We start from the raw sequence: 21,377 nt of genomic DNA, 5'->3' as shown, positions 1-21,377 counted from the left end.
GCGACTGATTATACATTTAGTATACTTCGAAGCAGCGTGGGGTTAGGAAAAGCTCATCTATGCATGCTATATCATTGCCTGTTTAGGGAATAGACAGTAGTTCTGTATGGTAGAGTGCACATTTTGGAAGGTGAAGGAGAATAGTTAGAGAGCCATAAAGGTAAGCAGGGACCAGAATATTAATGTCCTATTTTTTTTTTTTTTTAAATATCTTAGTAGTGTTGAAGCTTAAGCTTTATCCTGTGGGCAACAAGAAGCTATCAGTGGTCTTTCAGCAGAGTATCACCATGAAAAGACAGATGTTTTGTAAAGATTCTCACGATAGAAGGATCTCTCATTGCAATCTAATCCCCAGGAAACAAACCCCAGAAGAGATAACTCTGAAGCTAACAAAGATCAGACTTCTATGACACAACCAAATGCAGATATGTAGAAGGCTGGTGTCAGAGAAATAATGAATCCTCCCATATCATGTTCGATTCCTCTTCAGACCAGGATAGAAATGGTAACCCAAATTCCCATTTCACTGAGTTACTTCTAGCTCTTTACCTCTCCAGGAAAACCTTAATGGCACCCCACCAGCTCCATCATCCCTACCACTCTGCATATATGCCTCCTAATGCTTAGTGAGCTGCTGTAGTTCTCTGTTGAGTTTTATTTTGGACATTGAAGTACTAAGTGGCATCCCCCAAAGAATCTCTCAGATATCAGACATAGTCCTTCTTTTCCTCATTGTGTAGAGAAACCCAATTTCTCCTTGTTAATTTGGATCGAATTACCCCAGGCAGTACGGTAACCCCCCCTCTTTTGCCTTTTGTTTTGGTGACATGAAGAACCCGGAAGTCTACAGTCCATGAGTCACACCTTTTGTGACGTTTGTAAGTACTCTTAAATATGAGGGTAAGTCAAAAAGTACTGATACAAAATCATAGAAACCTTTATTAAACAAAAATATCAAAATTTGAAGCTATTGTTCCTCGACATATCCTCCATCTAGGTCTATACACTTCTGAAGGTGGTGTTTCCATGTCTCTAACCCTCCCCTGAAGAATTCTATGCTTTTCAGTTTATACTGCATCAAAACAGCAGTTTTGGCATCTTCAAGGGACTCAAGTCATGTTCCTTTTAAATGTTCTTTGAGTTTTGGGAACAAAAGAAAGTCTGAAGGGGCAAAATCAGGGCTGTAGGATGGATGAGATAAGGTTTCTCAATGAAATTCTAGGAGGACAGCCATTGCAACCCTCGAAGAATGAGCAGGTGCATTGTCATGATGGAAAAAAATTCCTCGGCACAGCTTTCCTTGCCTTTTTCTCCAATGCAGTTTTCAATTTCCTTAAAATGTCTTCATAATAAGCCGCCACTAGACATTACAACAGACCCAACTGAAACAAAAAGAATCATAACAGAATACTATGAAAAACTAAACTTCCACAAATTTGAAATCCTAGAAGAAATGGACAAATTTCTAGAAACACACTACCTACCCAAACTAACACAAACTGATGTTGAAAATCTGAACAGACCCATAACAAGAGATTGAAAAGGTAGTTAAAAAAAAAAAAAACTCCCAACAAAAAAAAGCTCTGGCCCAGGCGGCTTCACCAGAGAATTCTACCAAACATTCAGAGAAGATCTTACACCAGTGCTATTCAAACTATTTCAGAACATAGAAAACGAAGGGATATTTCCAAATTCATTCTATGAAGCCAGCAAAACCCTGATACCAAAACCAGGCAAAGACACCACAAAAAAAGAAAATTACAGACCAATATCTCTCATGAATATAGATGCAAATTTTTTCAACAAAATTCTAGCCAATAGAATTCAGCATCATATCAAAAAAATAATACACCATGACCAAGTGGAATTTATGCCAGGTATGCAAGGATGGTTCAACATTAAAAAATCAATCAATGTAATCCAACACATAAATAAAAGAATCACATGATCATCTCAATTGATGCAGAAAAGGCATTCGACAATGTGCAACACCCATTCCTGATAAAAATTCTCAATAAAATAGGTATAAAAGGGAAATTCCTCAACACAATAAAGGGCACCTATACAAAACCAACAGACAACATCATTCTTAATGGAGAGAGCCTGGAAACATTCCCCTTGAGAACAGGAACAAGACAAGGATGCCCTTTATCACCACTACTATTTAACTTTGTGCTGGAAGTCCTAGCTACAGCAATAAGGCAAGAAAAAAAATAATAAATAAAGAGCATCCAAATTGTAATGAGGAAGTAAAGCTGTTCCTATTTGTGGATGATATGATACTATACATAGAAAACCTAAGAGACTTCACCGGAAAACTCCTGGGACTAATAGAAAGATTCAGCAGAGAAGCAGGATATAAGATAAACATACAAAATCCAGTTGGATCCCTATATACCAATACAGAGAAAGATGGAAAGGAGATCAGGAAAACAATGCCATTTATAATAACCCCTAAAAAAATAAAATACTTAGGCATAATAAGCCCCCACGACCATCCTGTGTCCTTCAAAAAAATCTATCAAGAATACCCCTTTGGAATCCCCAAAAAACAGCTACCAAACCTTATGAGTGGTCTTCCCTCTCTTTGCTCATCTTTGAGGTCTTCCTGACCTGTCTTAAAAATGCCTGCTCCGTCTAAAAACTGCTGTTTTATATGGAGTAGCATTCCGATAAACTTGTTGCAAAGCTTCAATGATTTGGGAAGATCTCCACTTGAATTTTGTTACCCCGACCTCAAAATTGTTTTTTTTCCCCATGGCACAAAAAGTATCCTTTTTTTTTTCTTTAAGGCACCGTAACAAAACTAAGATAAGTGTACTACTGAGAGAACTTGTCTGCCACCATCCACTGATTGCAGAGACATATTTAAAGATATTTTGTTTGGAATAAACTCGTGCATGTATGAACTAGAACTCTAGTAGCAATACTTTCTGACTTGCCCTTATATATATATGTGTAAAATGTTTATATATATATATATCATATGCATCACTGGTGATGCGGGGGTGTGTCTGACCTCTGTCTCATAGGAATCAGCTGTTGATCTTGATTCTTTTTTCCATTTGTGAAGTTCAAGGAGGTCAGATGAAAGCCCCACGCCATTCTCACACAGGTACTAATGTTTTTACTGGGGAGGGTGGCTAAGCAGACAAATATGGAGTAATCTCTTCAGATGGAAGTGAAAGGGCTGTTCCTGTTGGGAGGAGTTATTCAACAGAATTTAGGGGCTCTGAGTCCCCAAGCTTCCTGATTATCTGCCCATAACTTCCCCATCCCAAGTTTCAGGATCCCATTTCTTCCCAATCAATGGCCTCTCTTTAACTTCAGACACTATTCAAGGTTGGAAGTTCAATTGGCATTGTAATTCAGCCACTTTTATAAGACTCTGGGTTTTGTTTTTGGTAATATCAGCTCTGTTACTATAAGAAATAAGGCTTTCTTTCAGGGCACAAGTGGCAACTTTGAGGTAGTTTATGTGGCGCTTGAACTCAGGAGGAGTTATGCTATTCCAAAAGAACTGCTTGACTTTTCTAATATGTACAAACAGAAACCTAGGAAATATGTGTGGGGATGGCTGTTGAAGATATGATATAATGGTGCAAGGAACATGAAGTTCAATCAGTCTGAGTTTACTCATATAGGCCCACTAAGCACAGATTCTACAATCAATGTTTCAGCTTGAGAGGTTAGGAAAGGATCTGATAGTTTATTTTTTTGGTTCAATGAACTATGGATTACACGGTGGCCTACACTAAAGCAAGATGAAGTGCCAGACCTGCCTTGGTATACTGTAGAAGATGCCCAAAGGCTTAGGGAAATTGAGATGTTAGAGTGCATTGATCAGATTAGGCCCACACACCCAAACATGGACTTCCCAGAGGACACGCCTTTTACCACACAGTGAGGAATAAATTTGTGAAGGGAGCCCCAGCATCCTTAAAGACTGCTATGATTGCCATTTTATGTAAGTCAGATTTGATGTGGGAACTGCCCTAACTGAATTAACACACCTTATAGGGTTGCTATGAGTCAGAATCGACTCGACTGCACTGGGTTAACTACAATGGGTCTGATTGGACCCCTGGGTGGTAGGAGCCAAGTGGCTGCACTCAATCAACAAAGACAAGATGGGTGTGGTTACATTAATGGACAGTGGAGTCAAAGCTATAATCGGAATTGTCTGACTAGTATGGACTTATGGCATTGGCTACTCAGTCACGATGTCCCTAGAACTAAAATAGATAGGAAATCTACTAAATATTTACTTGGCCTGTACACACAAAAGAATTCTAGGTCAAGTGAATGGCAGTCTAAGTTGAATTGGCACAAGAGAGTCACAGCCCCTCTATCAATTTCCAGACTTGAGCCAGTTTAAATACTCACAGCCTCTTGAATGAAGGTGAGGTCGGGTTCCCTTGAGGAAGGACCCTACTGCACTTCCAAAAATTTATACCGTTAATCTTTCTCCAAGACTTTCCCAAAGGCATCTACAGCCTTTTGCGAGACTGACTATTCATTGAAACAAAAGAAATAATCAGACTTCTCAGGAATTATTAAATACTGGCTCTGAACAGACACTAATTCCGGGAGACCCAAAACATCACTTTGGCCCACAAGTCAGAGTGGGGGCATATGGAGGTCAGGTTATTAATGGAGTCTTAACTCAGTTTCTTCTCACAGTGAATCCAGTGGGTCCCCAAACCCATCCGGTAGTGATTTTCCAAGTTCCAGAATGCATGATTGGAATAGACATACTCAACAACTGGCAGAATTCCCATGTCTTAGGTGTCTAGTGCTCCTATAACAGAAATACCAAGAGTGGATGGCTTTAACAAAATAAAGTTTATTTTTTCACAGTGTAGGAGGCTAGTAGTCTGAATTCAGGGCGCCAACTCCTGAGGAGAGCTTTCTGTCTCTGTTGGCTCTGGAGAAGATCCTTGTCATCAATCTTCCCCTGGCCTAAGGCTGACTTGACTACAGCCACTGCTGAGTGCCCAACTGCCAGCAGCCAAGACCAATGCTGAGTCTCCAATAACATAGCATTCCTAGAGGTGATCGGCCAGCAACCTGGTGGCACGCTGATTACATTGGACTGCTTCCATCATGGAAAGGGCAGTGTTTTGTTCTTACTGGAATAGACGCTTATTCTGGATATGGATTTGTCTTCCCTGTCTGCAAAGCATCTTCCAAAACTACCATCCATGGACTTACAGAATACTTTATTCACTGTCATGGTATCCCACAACAAGTTGCCTCGCATCAAGGAACTCATTTCACAGCTAATTAAGTTTTACAATGGGCCTATGCTCATGGAATTCACTGGCCTTACCATGTTCCCCATCATCCTGAAGCAGCTGGTTTGACGGAGCAATGGAATGGCCTTCTAAAGACACAATTACACATCAGCTAGGTGACAATACCTTGCTGAGTTGGGGCAATGTTCTCCAGGAAGCTGTATATGCTCTAAACCAGCATCCATAAGCATATGGTGCTGTTTCTCCCATAGCCAAGATTCATGGGTCCAGGAATCAAGGGGTGGAAATGAGAGTGGCACCACTCACTACCTTTAGTGATCCACTCGTAAATGTTTTGCTTTCTGTGTCCTTGACCCTATGCTCTGTGGGTCTTGAGGTCTTACTTCCAAAGAGAGGAATGCTTCCACCTGGAGATACATCACTCATTCCATTGAACTTAAGGAGCCGCTTTGGGCTTCTCATGCCTCTGTATCAACAGGGAAAGAAGGGAGTTACTCTATTGGCTGGTGTGATTGATCCTGCCTACCAAGGGGAAATAAGGTTGGTGTTGCATAATGGAGGTAAAGCAGAGTATGTCTGGGAGATAGGAGATCCCTTAGGGCGTCTCTTAGTACTACCATGCCCTGTGATTAAAGTCAATCGAAAACTACAGCAACCCAATTCCAACATGACTACTAGTGGCCTAGACCACTCAGTAATGAAAGTTTGGGTCACCCCACCTGGCAAAGAAGCAAGACCAGCTGCTTGCTGAGGTAAAAATACAGAATGGGTGGTGGAAGAAGGTAATTCTAAATACCAGCTACAACCACGTGATCAGTTGCAGAACGAGGACTGTAATTGTTATATTTCTTCCTTTTATGTATGCATCAAATATTTTATTTTCTTCACTCATAAAATGTAAGATGTAAATGGAGCTAGTGCATTTTCAGTTGTATTCATGTTAGTTGTATCATGTTATGTGCAAGTATGACTTTATAATTGTTTCTATTTAGAGATTAAGTATGGTTTAAGAAGATATGTACAGGTGTAAGTTGACATGGGGTAGACGGTGATGGTTGCGTGTCAACTTGGCTGGGCCATGATTCTCAGTACTCTGGCAGTTATGTAATGATGTAATCAAGTCCATGATAAGATCTGTAATGTTCAGCCAATCAGTTGAAAGGGAGTTTCCTTGGGGGTATGGCCTGCCTCCAGTATATAAATGTATGTTCCAACAGGACTCTACCTCTGGATCCTGCATCTGGCTCATCATAATCTGACCTTCAGTTCCTGGGACTTGAGCTAGTGGCTTACCTGCCCATCCTGGGATTCATCATCCTCCGTAGCCTACGAACCAGCGGTCTGATCGGCAGATCTTGGTTTTGTCAGCCCCTACAGCTACCTGAGTCAGGAGAAGCCTCCAGCCTGATGCCTAGCCCATGGACTTAGGGCTTGCCAGCCTCTACAATCACATGAGTCATTCTTCAAGATAAATCTCTTTCTGTCTCTCTCTCTCTACACACACACATATATATGTATATGTATATATATATATGTATGTATATGTATATATATACACACACACACATATAGGAAACCCTGGTGGTGTAGTGATTAAGAGCTATGACTATTAACCAAAAGGTCAGCAATTTGAATTCACCAGGCGTTCCTTGGAAACTCTATGAGGCAGTTCTACTCTGTCCTATAGGGTCGCTATGAGTTGGAATAGACTCCACATCAACGGGGTTTTTGGTTTATGTATGTATATGTATATATATATATACACACACACACACACATATACGGTTCACTGGTTTTGCTTCTCTAGAGAACCCAACCTAAGACAACCCCCTAATGTGCAATAAGATTGAATCTGATTTTTGCTATTATGGATAATGCCACAAAGAATATCTTCAAGCATATTATCTTTTCTTTACTTTGGAATTTATTACACCAAGGATTTCATGTTACTAGGATCCGCAATCAACACCAAAGGAAGCAGCAGTCAAGAAATCAAATGATGCATTGCATTGGGAAAATGTGCTGCAAAAGACGTTCTTAAAGCATTAAAATGCAAAGATGTCACTTTAAGGACTAAGCTTTGCCTGACCCAAGCCACAGTGTTTTCAGTCACCTCATATGCATGTGAAAGCTGGGCAATAAATAAGACCAAAGAAGAACTGACACCTTTCAACTACAGTGTTGGTGAAGAATAGTGGATATACTATGGACTGCCAGAAGAACAAACAAATCTGTCTTGGAAGTACAGCCAGAATACCCCTTAGAAGCAAGGGTGGCAAGACTTCATCTCACATACTTTGGACATGTTATCAGGAGGGATCAGTCCCCGGAGAAGGACATTAAAGGACATTATGCTCGGTAAAGTAGAGGGTTAGCAAAAAAGGGGAAGACCCTCAAGGAGATGGATTGACATAGTGGCTGCAACAATGGACTCAAGCGTAACAATGATTGTGAGGATGGCACTAGACTGGGCAGTGTTTCATTCTGTTGTACAGAAGATCACTAGGATTCTGAAACCACTCAACCGCCCCTAACAACAAAGTAATGTCCTAAAAATGGGGTGAAATGAAATGATCACTAGTGTGGCTTTTCTTAAATATTACCTATATCATATGTCTTCCAAAAGCACTGTACAGATGATATACCATAAATGAATATGCCAGTTTTAATATATTATCTTCAGCAGTGGCTTAAAAAAGTAATCTGAAAGATCTTTATAAATACATTTACAAAACTTCACTGAAAGATACTTCTTAAATACCTAAATAAACAGGCATGCCATATTTCTTAATGGGAAGGTTTATTACCCTAAATATGTCCAAACCAAAAAAACCAAACCTGTTGCTGTTGACTCAATTTCAATTCATAGTGACCTTATACAACAGAGTAGAACTGCCCCATTGGGTTTCCAAGGAGCAGCTGGTGGATTCAAACTGCCAACCTTTTGGTTAGCAGCCTGAGCTCTCAACCAGTGTGCCACCAAGGCTCCATAAATACATCGCCTCCCTCAAATTAATTTATACATTTAGTACAATCCCAATCAAAATTCCAACAGGATGTTTTTGAAAAAACCTTGACAGGTTATCTATAATAGCTAAAAATCAGTGAAGAATTAAAAAACTGGCCCATGTTTGTATCACATTTTATGATTAAAATAGTATTTCAAAGCATTCTATTCAAGAGATGATGTTAGAATAATGAGCCACCTACTTGGGGAACAAAAATAATGTTAAACCTCTATACCTCACATCCTACACAAAAATAACTTCCAAATAGATAAAAAGCTAAATATATAAAACAAAATTACAAAAGAATAAGAAAAAATACGTAAAAAGCTTAAAGTTTAACTCCAACTTTTTTTCCAGACGTTTGTCAGTGGTCCCAACACCATTTATTAAAGAAATCAATCTCTTCCCCACTAATTCAAGATGCTACCTTTATCACATACCAAATTCTCTACATACTTGAGTCTATTTTTGTACTTTAAAATCTGTTCTATTGGTCTTTCTATTCATAAACCAGTACCATATTTTGCATGAATAAATGTCTTTATGTGTTAGTTTTAAAACACGTCCACAAATTCTTTGACACTTTTTCCTGCAAATGATGGAGCTTAATTCCCCTTCCCCTAAATACGGGCCAGACTTAGTGGCTCACTTCTAGCAAACAGAATGTGGTGGAAGTGATGTTATGTGACTTCCAAAGGTAGATCACAAAAAGGTAGCTTCTACCTAATTCACTATTAGATCACTCATTCTGGGAGAAGCCAGCTGCCATGTGGTGAGGATACTCAAGCAGTACTGTGGAGAGGCCCACATGGAGAGAAACTGGGGCCTCCTACCAACTGCCAGCAGCAACTTGCCAGCCATCTGAGTGAAACACCCTAGAAGTGGATCTTCCTAACAGACTCCAAGCCAGAGCTGCCTTTCCTGAAATCTTGACCCACCGAAATTATGAAAGGCAATGTTTGTTGTCATTTTAAACCACAAAGATTTCGAGTAAGTGATTATACAGCAAGAGATAACTAGTATGTTTAAAGCTTTATAATCTCTGGTAAGACTATCTTTTTTTCCTCATGTTTTTCTTTTTCAGAGTTTCCTATTCTTTCTTTTTTTATATATAACCTTTAGTATCAGTTACATACAGAGAGAAAGAGAATTACATAACTAGAAATTTATTGAATTACAAATTAATTTGAGGAAAATCAGTATCTTTGTATTGAGTCTTCCTCTCCAAGAAAATGATTTATCTTTCCATTTGTCCAAGTTTCCTTCTGTACCCTGCAGTAGCATTTTAAAGTTCATTCATATACTTTCCACATTTATTATTTAGTCTTGGTTAAGACTTGGATTTTTTTTTTTCTATTTTAAATGGTATTTTTATCCATTTTACACAAAAATGATTGTGGCTCATATATAAATAATACTCACCGGTGATTTTGGCTTACTAAGTTTTCTATTCCACTGACTTACCAAATTATCTCATTTTTGTAGTAGTTTCTCAGTTGAGTCTCTTAGGTTTTCCATATATGCAGTTATATCTTCTGCAAATAGTAATTATTATACTCAAGTTTTTCTCTTTTGTCTAACGAATTTTCCCAGAATATAAATTCAGAGATTTTTGTTACTTTAACTGCTTTGTCTGTCTTCAGCACTTAAAACAGTGGCTTGGCACAGAGTAGATACTCATTAAATATTTGAAGTAATTAAATTAATTGCATAGACTAAAAGCTCCAGTACAACGTTTAATAACAGTACTTGATAGTGGGCACTCTTGTTTTGTTCCTGAGTTGAGCAGCGATGCCTCCAGTATTCTTCCATTAAGCCTGAAGCTGGCTTTTCAGATGACTCAGACGTACTTAATCATCTAGCCCTACTATATTGAGTGTTTTTAACTGAAATGGTTGGATTTTAGTAAATGTTATAAAAACATTAAAATTACTTTTAAAAAACTTCACACATTTAAAGGGATTTAAATATTTTAATTCAACAAGTAAAATACAGAAAATGGTAGCTATAAAACCATGAAAACCATAATTCAAACAGTAACAGAGGAAAATGCTTTAACTTTTGCTATTTAAACTCCGTCACCACTGTTTAAATTTCACTCATTACATTAGTATAATACTGCATCTCAGCATCTGCAATTTTAACAAACGCTTGGAAAGTCTTTTGTTCAGAAACAGATGCTGGTCTGACAGAAACACATTTGAAAATGTTCTTTTTCTGGTCATAGTTTCCCACACACCTATGAACTCGGCCTCTAATCAGTCTTGGAAGTTCACGATCCTGTTTATTGAAAAAACAAAAATTTCATTACTTCATCTGAATTTCAATTTTTTTAATTAATATGATCAATAAGATCTGAATCATCCCCAAAGCTGTAACTCTCGCGTCTGATTCAGGGTCCCACTGCTAACACGACCAGGATAGCTAGGCATATATGGGCATCCTGTCAGGGTAAAAACCCTCATTTCATTAGGGCTTCTTACATACTAGTTAGCTGCTACTAAGCTGTGCAGCTAGCTGTATCTCCCTGAGAAAATCACATCTGGAACACTATTGCAAGCCCTGCCACGGTTGGGCCAGGGAATGGCGCCTGAGAGTTTCTGGTGACTCAGGTCTGGTTCTGAACCATCTCTTCCTCCCCCTGCTGCTTAATCTGTTTTCTAACTTTGCCTTTGATGTTCAGGGCTCCTAGCTTGTCATACATATAATTGTTTCACTTGTTTTTTCAGGTCTTTGTTGTAAGAGGGATCAGCAGAAGGATCTAACTACTCTGCCATCTTGGTCCCCCTCTCAAATTTTTAATGTAATGGGCTTTACAGGGGATTGGTTCTACATAACTTTGACATTTATAACCTGGTGACTGTCTGTATGTAGTATGATGTTTGAACAACATCCAAATCACATGAAGTTCTATTTCACAGTACATAGAGTGGACATTAACCAATGCATGACTGTACTTTGCATTGCTAAACAACAGGAACACATCAAATAGGGCCACATATTACCACATGGAGGCCTGGTAGCACAGGGGTTAAGAGTTCGGCTGCTAACCAAAAGGTTGGCAGTTTGAATCCACCAGCCACTCCTTGGAAACCCTATGGGGCAGTTCTACTCTGTCCTACAGGGTCGCTATGAGTCAGGGTCAACTCAACCGCAACAGGTTTGGGTCTTTTTGTTTTTCTTTTCCGTTTTAACCACATACTCTAACAACAATGATATTCTTAGAATATTATCCAGTATTCTCAACTCTACTTGAAACAGCTACTAGCAACTTGAAGATAATGTCTCTTTACAGTTGACCAAAGGTCATTTCATGCTTATCTGGAGAATGGAGAGATTAAAAATAGCTTCTTCTTTTAAAAAGTTTTTTTTTTTTAAATCCATGTCAGGAGAGTGAACGCGTTGCCATCGAATCAATTCCGACTCATAGTGACCCTAGAGCAAAACCTAAAACTCAGCACACAGTAGGCACTGCTGAGAGACAATAATGGTAATAGCCAACCTGTAACTAGTACTTGCTGTATGCCAGGCAGTATTCTAAGGGCTTTACATTCATTAACGCATCTGGTCTTCATATCATCTCTATGAAGCAGATTCTACTATTCTCCCATTTTACAGGTGAGACACCAAAGTGCAGAAAATTTGAGTAACTTCCTCAAGATTAGCTAGTAGGGGCACAGAGGTGTCAGAGTCTCAGGAAGCTGACTCTTAGATGTTTTTCTCTACTAAAAACTCACACAGGCAGCTTTTTCCTTCTTTTGTATTTCCCTAAGTCCCCTCTGCATCAAGTGTGGTTACTGATACCTTGCCTTCACCCACACTACCCTCCCACACACCCAAATCCACCTTATTCTTCAGTGTAAACTCCATCTCCTTCCAGAAGTATCCCCTGACATCCGAGCCACAGGCACTGTTTCTTATTCTAAGTCCCCAGGGCCCTTACTGCCCAGCATTGTAACTCTCTGTGCCAGAGTTTCCTTTCTCCAACCTGAATATAAACTATTAAGGGCACATCCACAGAATTTTATGCTCGTGGACATGAAACAGGTCCTCAAAGTCCATCAGTTTCACCCCCTCTCAATTTATCGATGAGGAAGCAGAGACCCAGGGAGAGGGAGTGACTTGCCTGGAGTTCTGTAGGTGGTTGGTAGCCAAACCAGGACTCGAATATATTGTTTTTCTCAATACTTCTCTGACACTTCTCAGAGCCCAACAAAGCTGGGCACCCCAAAGAGGCTGAATAAATGTTTTCAAATGAATGAATAGTTGAGCTGGAGAAGTACATACTCTGGGGTGTGACTATCAGTTCTGCACCCCAGGTGGAGGAAGGGCAGATGAGAAACAGGCTTCCCTCAGGAGAAATCAGTTCAGCCTGGAAAATTAGGTCAACCCCTCAGATCAAGAAGGGCGGCTTTGCTGAGGTCCATGAGGCCGAAAGGACAGTCGAGAGGCTTTGAAACAAGAAGCAGAAATCATCTTGCTCTGGCACCAGCTTTCCCGTAAGCTGGGCAGGGCTGAGGTCCCACTATCTCCAGCCTGGCTGTGGAGTGATAGAGAGCAGCTACCCTCAAGTCCATCAACAGCAGCTCTGCGGAGGGTGTGAGACTCAACTGCCCTGAAGCCAGAGGCTGCTAACAACTCCAGCACTCCCCTTTGCCCCTCTCAGTCCTGGGTTAGGTGGGACTCTTGGGGCTGAAGTGGGCCTGGAGTTCTGAGAAGTGCTTCTGGGGCCTGTGCTGGGAGTCTGGGCATCTAGGTCCCCAGATCCACTTCACTGCTCTTCTCACAGTGGGCCAGAAGGCAGAGCTATCCCAGAGCAGAGGAATCACATAGTGAGGTCACAGCTTTAAGGGTGGTGGTCACAGCTCAGCATGGGGACAGCTAGGGAAAAGAGGCCAGGGTCCCCTGGCTGTGTGATCTTTGACAAGCCCTGTCCCTCTCAGCCTATGGTGCCCCTTGGTAGGGGGCAGAGGAGTGACAGCATTTTCACAGCACATTTGGCCAGTGGGGGTGGTCACCACACTGAGACGCTTCCATCCCAATTCTTGGGTGCCAGACTCCTTCGTTCCATTTCTTCCATTGTCTCTCCAGCAGAGTAGGAAAGGGAAGCAGTGCTGGCTGAGGGCTGAGGGGTCCTCATGGGGCCAGCGATTGCAGCAGGCCATCACAGCTCTCCATGGAGTTTCCTGGTTAATTAATTAGTATGTGACCCCCTTTGCTCCCAGCCTGAGTGCCACTCCTCCTGCCTTGGCCTATTGAGGTAAATCTTCTCTCCTGGGCCCACACACCTTCCTCCTACCTCTGCTGGACGTGGATCAGCCTCTGAGTGTCGAGCACAGAGGCAGAGGCTATTTGTGCTCACAGGTGAGTCGTCAGACAGGGAGGCAGGGAGAGGAATAATCAATGGAAAAAAAGGCCAGGTGGGTAAAACAAGCTTCTGAGGGAGAGGAATAAATGAGAAGTAACCACCAAAATGTGGCAGACAACGTGTGGAAGTGGAAGAGGCCATAGGCAGGATTCAGAAGACTGAATTAGAATCCTGACTCTGTCCCCAGATTGCTGAATGACTTCAGGCACAGTGTTCTTTGGGCCTTGCTTCCCCTGTTTGTGACATGGGTGCTGGGTGAGGTGATATCTAAGAATCATTGCCAGATATCAAGACAGGAAAGTGAGCTTTTTGTCTTATCCATCTCTAAATGCCCTCCCTGCCTCATCCTCAAGTCAGTACCTGCCTGGCATAGAGTAGATACAGCAGTTAAGATTGTTAAATAAATTACTGAAGAGAGATGCATGACACATTGGAAGAATAGAGGAGGGGGACTGTGTCTTTGGAATAGCAAATGGAGATAAGAGGGCTCATATTGAGTTAAAAACTGTGGTTAAAGTGGAAGCTATTTGGGGCACCATTGAGAAAAGAATCTGGGCTGACCAGGAAGAAACTGGAATGAAGAAATTGGATAGAGGCCCAGGACCAAAGTTTTCCCCTGCCTGGCACTGCCCACTCCCCACTCTGTGTAGGCAGCCAGAGACCAGAGGCAAGAGGGAGCCAGAGCGAGGAAGGAGTTGGCATTCAGTGGTGTTGGTGTGTAGACTCGTGCCTGGATCTGTGTGCCTGCAAGAATCTGTGAATGTCTCTTTATGTCTCTGCACCTGTTTGCATTTGTGGGTCTGTGTTTGGGTTTTCATGTGTATGTGACTTCTGGGCACGAGTGTCTACATTTTCTCTAAGTGCATGGATCTGCATACATGTGTATGTCTGTGTACAAATGACTGCAAGTGGGAGTCCATGAGTGCCCACGTGTGTATATTCCTGTTCAAGTGGGTGTGAGTGTATGTCTGGGCATGTCTGTGTGTCTGGATGTACCAGGATATGTCTGTGTCTATGAGAAAGCACGCATCCCTGTGTATTTTTGTGTCTTGGTGCATCTGAGTGTTTGCTACCAAAGGTGACCCTTTCCTCATAGAGTTTAGGGCCACAAGCTGCCTGGGAGATAGGGTTTCTGGTTCTAGATCTTAAGTGTCCCTGACCCATTTTGTAAACTTAAATAAGTCCTTCCTATCTGTTTCAAGGAAACCCTGGTTGCACAGTGGTTAAGAGCTATGGCTGCTAACCAAAAGGTCGGCAGTTCGAATCTATCAGGTGCTCCGTGGAAACCCTGTGGGAATCAACTCGATGGCAGCAGGTTTGGTTTTTTTGGTTTCACCTGTTTCGAAGCAAACACCTTCCATACCTGGGCCTATGGAAAGGACTCTGAGTCAACAAGAGCAGCTCAGCAACCAGGGAAACTGGCCCTGTGCCAGGTGTCTCTGCAAGAACCAGCATAAATCACTCACCATATCTCCCCATCACCAAAAGTACTTAGGGCCTGGGGTAGGTGAGGAAATCGACTTTTACTAGGTGCCTACTATTTGCCAAGTGCTTTTTTATATATATTACCTTGTTTAATCTTCACAGCCAACTACAAGGATGCTATTATTATCCAACTTTTAGAAGGGGAAAAGAAAAATGAAGCTCAAAGAGGTTAAGTAACTTCCCTGAAGTTTCCCTTGTAACTTCCTTTGCACATGGTTTTCCCTTTGTCTGCTCAGTGAATGCCTTGTCCTTTAAGCTGGCCCTGTTCAAATGCCACCTCCTTTGTGGAGCCTTTCCTGGCTTTGCCAGGTCTGTTCCAGGCCTAAGGTCAGATGGGAAAAGACAACTAAATATTTGCCCTCAGAAGGTTCACCATCTAGTAAGGAAGGTGAGCATCCCAGAAGAAAAAGTCACTTTGATAATGGGCAAATGAGGGCTAAGTTTCACGGGAGGGTTACTTTTGGGCTGGAGAAGTCAGGAAAGGGGATGGTGCCTCTTGAAAGAGGAGGAGCCAAAGCTGGGTATTGAGATAAGGCAGGGAGAGCATTTCAGGCAGGGATGGGATGGCATGTGAGAAAGATGAAACCAAGAGACAGAAACAAGGCCAAACTGGCTGGGGTGGGGGGGAGGGCAACGCACGGAAGTAGTTGGAGCTAAGGTTGGACAAGAGCACTGGGAGCCATGTTGAAAGGCTTTGAATACGTATGCACTGTACATAATGGGCAGTGAAGAGAGGCAGTAAGGTTAAGTGAGTGCAGCATGGATAAGGAATTCCCAGGGTCCACACAGCTCTGGCTTTCTCTCTCTCTAGGGCTGCTGCCCTAGCCAGCAAGAAACAGGCTAAGGTCTCTGGGCTGAGATGGCTGACAATGGATCTGCCTTCAGGACTGGTAATCTCTGGCCAAGAGGAAGAACAGCCCAGAGGCTCTGCAGACAGTGCTGAGGTCTGGCACGCAGCCCTTCAGGTGAGAGGACCCAACGCTGCTCAGATATCTTCCTGCCTTGTGTCCTACCTTCTTCCCCACCCCCCTTCATTGTGCCTTACAGCATTAGCGAGGAACAGGTCATATTTTAGCTCTACTCCACCAGCAAAACATTGTCCTGTGCCTTCACATTCTCTTCCAACTGCATGAAAGGCGTTTCCCACTCCCATGCCTCTGTCAACCTGATAATTTCCCACTCATTCTTCCAGACCTAGTTCAAACTTCAACTCTTCTTTGGAACCTTCCCTGAATCAGGCATGGAGTCTCTGATGGGTGCAAATGGTTAAGTGCCTGACTACTAACCGAAAGGTTGGTGATTCAAACCCACTCAGATGTGCCTTGGAACAAAGGCCTAGTGATCTGCTTCTGAACGGTCACAGCTTTGAAAACCCTATGGAGTGCAGTTCTACTCTGCAACACATGGGGTTGCCATGAGTCAGAATTGACTTGATAGTAACCAGTTGGTCTGAAACAGGCAGGCAGAGAAAGTCACTCCCACTTTGTTCATACAGATAGCGTGGTGCTTGTTACATTGTGCATGGCTGAAGATCAAGGATGTGGTTGATGTACCTCTATAGCCCCAGAGCCCAAAACGATACCTCGCGCAAACCTGGCACTCAATAAACAGACATGAAGTGTACGGTAAGCTGTTATACTGCCGCAGGGAATTCTGCCCACTCCAACTCCAGCTGGAGCACTGCATCCCATTTCCATTAAGAAAAATATTGGCAAAGCAGTGGGTGTCTAGAATGGCAAAGGATCTGAAAATTAAGTCTATAAGGAAGAGTCTAAGGTACCAGGGTGTTTGGCTGGGGCAAAGAAGACTCACTACACACAAAATAGATTTCTTCAACCACCATGTGAAAAGCTGCAGAGAAAGCAGACTTGCATGTGTAACCTCAGAGGCCAAAACTGGGCTTGTGAGTAGAAGCTACAGAGAAGGTTTCAGCTGAGATTAAAGAAAAGCATACTTAAATAACTACAGCCCTCCAGAAGTGGACTGGAATGCCTCAAGGAGCCATCAAGGAGCAGGGTGAAACATCAGAGTTTTGGCGGAAGGAAACTAGTATCTATTGAGCACCACTTCTGTGCTAAGTGCTTATACATACATAACCTCATTAAATCCTGTCATCAACCATGTGAGATAGGAATCAATTTCCCCATTTTATAGGTGAGAAGGATGGAGATGACATGAAGGTGGGTCTATGTTTACATGGCCAATCAGAATTAAAACCAAAGCAGCTCTGACTCCAAAGCCAGTGCTCTCTCCATGACATCCCGTACCCTCCCACATGCAGGTTGGGAGGGAAGGTCAGTGGCTTTGCGGAGGAGAATCCTATACTCAAAAGAGGTTGGATTGGAGAGGGCTAAGGTCCTAGCTCTGAGACTGAGTGGGGGACTTTGATTCTATATTGGGGGAAGTGAAGGGGGTTGGCATGAACACGAGCAGATTATTTCCCTGGTACAACCAATCCCAGTAAGCCCAGTGCTGTCAACCAATAGGTGACAATAACAGAGAAGCAGAAAAATGAAAAAAGATGATATATCTGGAGCCTCTCCCAGGAAGTGACAGAAGTGATCACTGTAGTTTGCCCATCATCTCCTCTTCTTCACTCTCCCTTTGTCTTTGTTTTCCTTCATTCCTCTTAAAAAAGCTTTATTCAACAAGTATTTATTAGACAAATTATGTGTACAGATCACTGGACAAGGCTGTAAGATGGCGGCCCCTGCCCACAATGAGTCTCCCTGCTAAGAGATGACTTTCCTGGCAAAAGGTGAATGGGCTAGATTAGTAACAGAACATTTCTAGAAACCTAGGAGCAAAGGGAGAAAAGAATATGTTTAAGGAAGAGATTGAGTGGCGATGACACCAGTGCATTCTTGCTGAGATAAGTGAAATCACTTGGTTAACTTATCAACTCTGCAAAGTTTTCTGCCCAACTGATTTTGTGCACTCTTTGGTCAGAGCAAGGAAAAACTTTGTGTCTGGGTTATATGCCGATGTCTCACTCTCTTCGCTCCATGCCTTCTCTGCCAACAACCCCAATCTCTTCCACCTGCCTGGAATGCCCCCCGCCTTTCCCCACCATATCATGTCTTTTTCCTGAACCCGTATTCATTCTCCAAGACCTGGCTCAAATCCCACCCCTTCTTTGGATTCTTCCCAAACTCCTCCAGAAAGAATAATTTATACTCACTTAGTTCATAAAATTAATAAAGTACATAACACTCTGCAAGCTGCTACAGGTCAAACTGTTTGAGGGCAGGAGCTAAGATTTGTTCATCACTCTGTCCCTCGTGGTATTCAGTACAGGTGTCAGCAAAGTACAGTCTGCAGGCCAAATCTAGCTCCCACCTATTTTTGTAAATAAAGTTTAATTGGAGCACAGCCATGGTCATTTGTTTATGTATTGTCATCTATGGCTGCTTTTATGCTACGAGGGCAGAGTTAAGTCATTGCAACAGAGACTGTCTGGCCCCGGAGCTTAAAATACTTACTATCTGGCCCTTTATAGAAAAAGTTGGCCAACTCCTGAGCTAGCATACAGTATGTGCTGAATAATTGAATGGTAAATTCACAAGGTATTTTGTGAAGAAAATTTGACTGATATTCAGAAGGCCTGGGTCCCAGTCCCAGCTCTGCCCCTAACTAATTGTTTGGCTATTAAACAAGCAAATAATGATGATAGATAAGTAACAGTTTTGAGTGCTTATTAGGTGTGGGGTTTTATCCGCTGAGTGTTTAAACCTCTTATCCACTGTATCCTCACAACCAACATCAGGAGTAACTACTAAGGAAACTGAGGTTCAGAGAGTTCACACCATCTGAGTGGCAGCGTCAGGACTCAAAGCTAGGTCTGACCTACTCCAAAGCCTGAGCCCTTGCCTGCTAACTTAGAACACTCTTCTGAGACTCAGTTTCTTCATCAATAAAATTAGGATTGTTGCATGAGCACTGTAGTTTTCAAATCATTTTAGCAAGGAGAAAAAAATTTTTTTAAACATTGTTTACATAGAGCCCCAATATCTCAGGAAGTCTACCTAGAGCTCCCAGCATTTAGGCCTGCTGCCTCATTTCTGCCCTCAGCACTCCCACCCGTCTGGGCATTCCAAGGCTCTGGCCAACCTCACATCCGCCCCAGGGTTCCTCCTCCTCGGCCTGATGGACGGGCCAGACGCCCACCCGCTGCTGTTCCTGCTCTTCCTTGGCGTCTACCTGCTCAATGCCCTGGGCAACCTGAGCATGGTGGTGGTGGTGAGCTCCAACGCGGCTCTCCGCTATCCCATGTATTACTTCTTGGGTCACCTGAGCCTCGTGGACGTCTGCTTTACCACCGTCACGGTCCCCAGACTGCTGATCAGCCTGCTCCACCCGGGCCAGGCCATCTCCTTCCAGGGATGCTTTGCCCAGATGTACTTCTTCGTGGCCCTGGGCATCATTGAGAGCTACCTGCTGGCAGCCATGTCCTACGACCCCGCGGTAGCGGTGTGCCGCCCGCTGCACTACTGCGTCCACATGACGCCCGGGCGCTGCGCGGCGCTGGTGGGGGCGTCCTGGGCGGTGGCCCACCTCCACTCACTGCTTCACACGCTGGTCATCTCCGCGCTCTCCTACCCCGCCTGCGCCCCTGTGCGCCACTTCTTCTGCGATATGACGGTGATGCTGAGTTTGGCAACCTCGGATATATCCGCCGCGGAGACTGCCATCTTCTCTGAGGGCCTGGCCGTGGTGCTGACCCCGCTGCTCCTCGTGTCCCTCTCCTATGTCTGCATCCTTGTCGCGGTGCTCGGAGTGCGGTCCGCTGGGGGGCGGCGCCGTGCCTTCTCCACCTGCGGGGCCCACCTGGTGGTGGTGTCGCTCTTCTTCGGGTCTGTCCTCTCCGTCTATTTCCGACCGTTGTCGGCCTACTCAGCCCACTACGACCGCCTGGCCAGCATAGTCTACGCCGTGGTCACGCCGACCTTAAACCCTTTCATCTACAGCCTTCGCAACAAAGAGGTCAAGGCCGCCCTAAAAAGGGGGTTCAGATGCCGGGCTGCACCCCAAGAGTTGTGAGGGCAGGTCTGAATTCACTAGCATTTCATTGATAAAGAACCTTTTTTCTTTCTTTCTTTCTTTTTAGCTTTCAACGTACTATCAGTTTTGTCCAACAGTGTCTTATTTCCTGTTAAATAAAAACTAGATCAGAAACAACAAAGTGTCTGTCCTTGGTGATGTGTACATCCAAACCAAAACCAAACCCTTTGCCTTCCAGTTGATTCCGATTCATAGTCACCCTACAGGACAGAGTAGAAGTGCCCTATAGAGTTTCCAAGGAGCTCCCGATAGATTCGAACTGCCGAGCTTATGGTCAGCACCCATAGCACTTACCCACTACGCCACTAGGGTTTCTGGTGTGTACAGACCAGTCGGTTAAATTAGTTTTATATTGCCTGAATGTTTGCAGTAGATTATACTTTTAAATTTTGGAAACTATAAAAGTGAACAAGGGGGCATAGAGAGGAGTCTTGTAGTTTGGCGAGAAGAAAAAAGTACAACCAACAGCAACCAAGTGGAGAGAAACCAGTAGAATCCTAAAGGGAGTTTTTCAGAGGTTTGCTAGGTGTGCTGTAGTGTAACAAACCTTCTTGTAGGTTCCTCCTCAGGTGGAATCCCTGTATTTCTAAGGTCCGTCCATCTATTTCTTCCACAAAAATATCACCAAACTTCATTAATCTTGCTTTATCCAATCCTGGAACACCTGGACAAATATCATTAATATCACCCACAAGTAAAATTTTGCTGAAGATCATTCAAAAACAGTTGCAGCAGTACATCAACAGGGAACTGACAGAAATTCAAGCCTGATTCAGAACAGAATGTGGAACAAAGGATATCATTGTTGATGTTGGAAGGGTCTTGACTGAAGGCAGAGGATGTCAGAAAGATGTCTACCTGTGTTTTATTGACTATGCAAAGGCATTCAACTATGTGGATCATAACAAATAACGGATAACATTGTGAAGAATGGGAATACCAGAACACTTAATTGTGCTCACGAGGAACATATACATAGACCAAGAGGCAATCATTTGAGCACAACAAGGAGATGCTGGGTGGTTGAAAAATCGGAAAAGGTGTACCTTATAGTTGTATTGTTTCACCATACTTATTCGTTCTGTATGCTGAGCAAATAATCAGAGAAACTGAACTATATGAAAAAAAATGTGGCATCAGGATTGAGGAAGACTCATTAACAACCTGCACTACGCAGATGACACTACCTAGCTTGCT

At 42.9% G+C, this 21,377-nt stretch overlaps 1 protein-coding gene across 1 annotated transcript; it reads left to right on the top strand.

The window, feature by feature from the left end:
* The first annotated feature begins 15,988 nt into the window (after positions 1-15,988).
* LOC126062627 (olfactory receptor 1L4) lies at positions 15,989-20,159 on the top strand. Its single transcript, XM_049860338.1, has 2 exons — positions 15,989-16,084; positions 19,191-20,159. The coding sequence occupies exons 1-2, from the start codon at positions 15,989-15,991 to the stop codon at positions 20,157-20,159; spliced, it is 1,065 nt and encodes a 354-aa protein (XP_049716295.1).
* The last annotated feature ends 1,218 nt before the right edge of the window (positions 20,160-21,377 follow it).

This window comes from Elephas maximus, chromosome 19, assembly GCF_024166365.1.
Source record: "Elephas maximus indicus isolate mEleMax1 chromosome 19, mEleMax1 primary haplotype, whole genome shotgun sequence".
In the NCBI taxonomy this organism is placed as follows: Eukaryota; Metazoa; Chordata; class Mammalia; order Proboscidea; family Elephantidae; genus Elephas; species Elephas maximus.
This window is presented reverse-complemented; position numbering and strand designations above follow the sequence as displayed.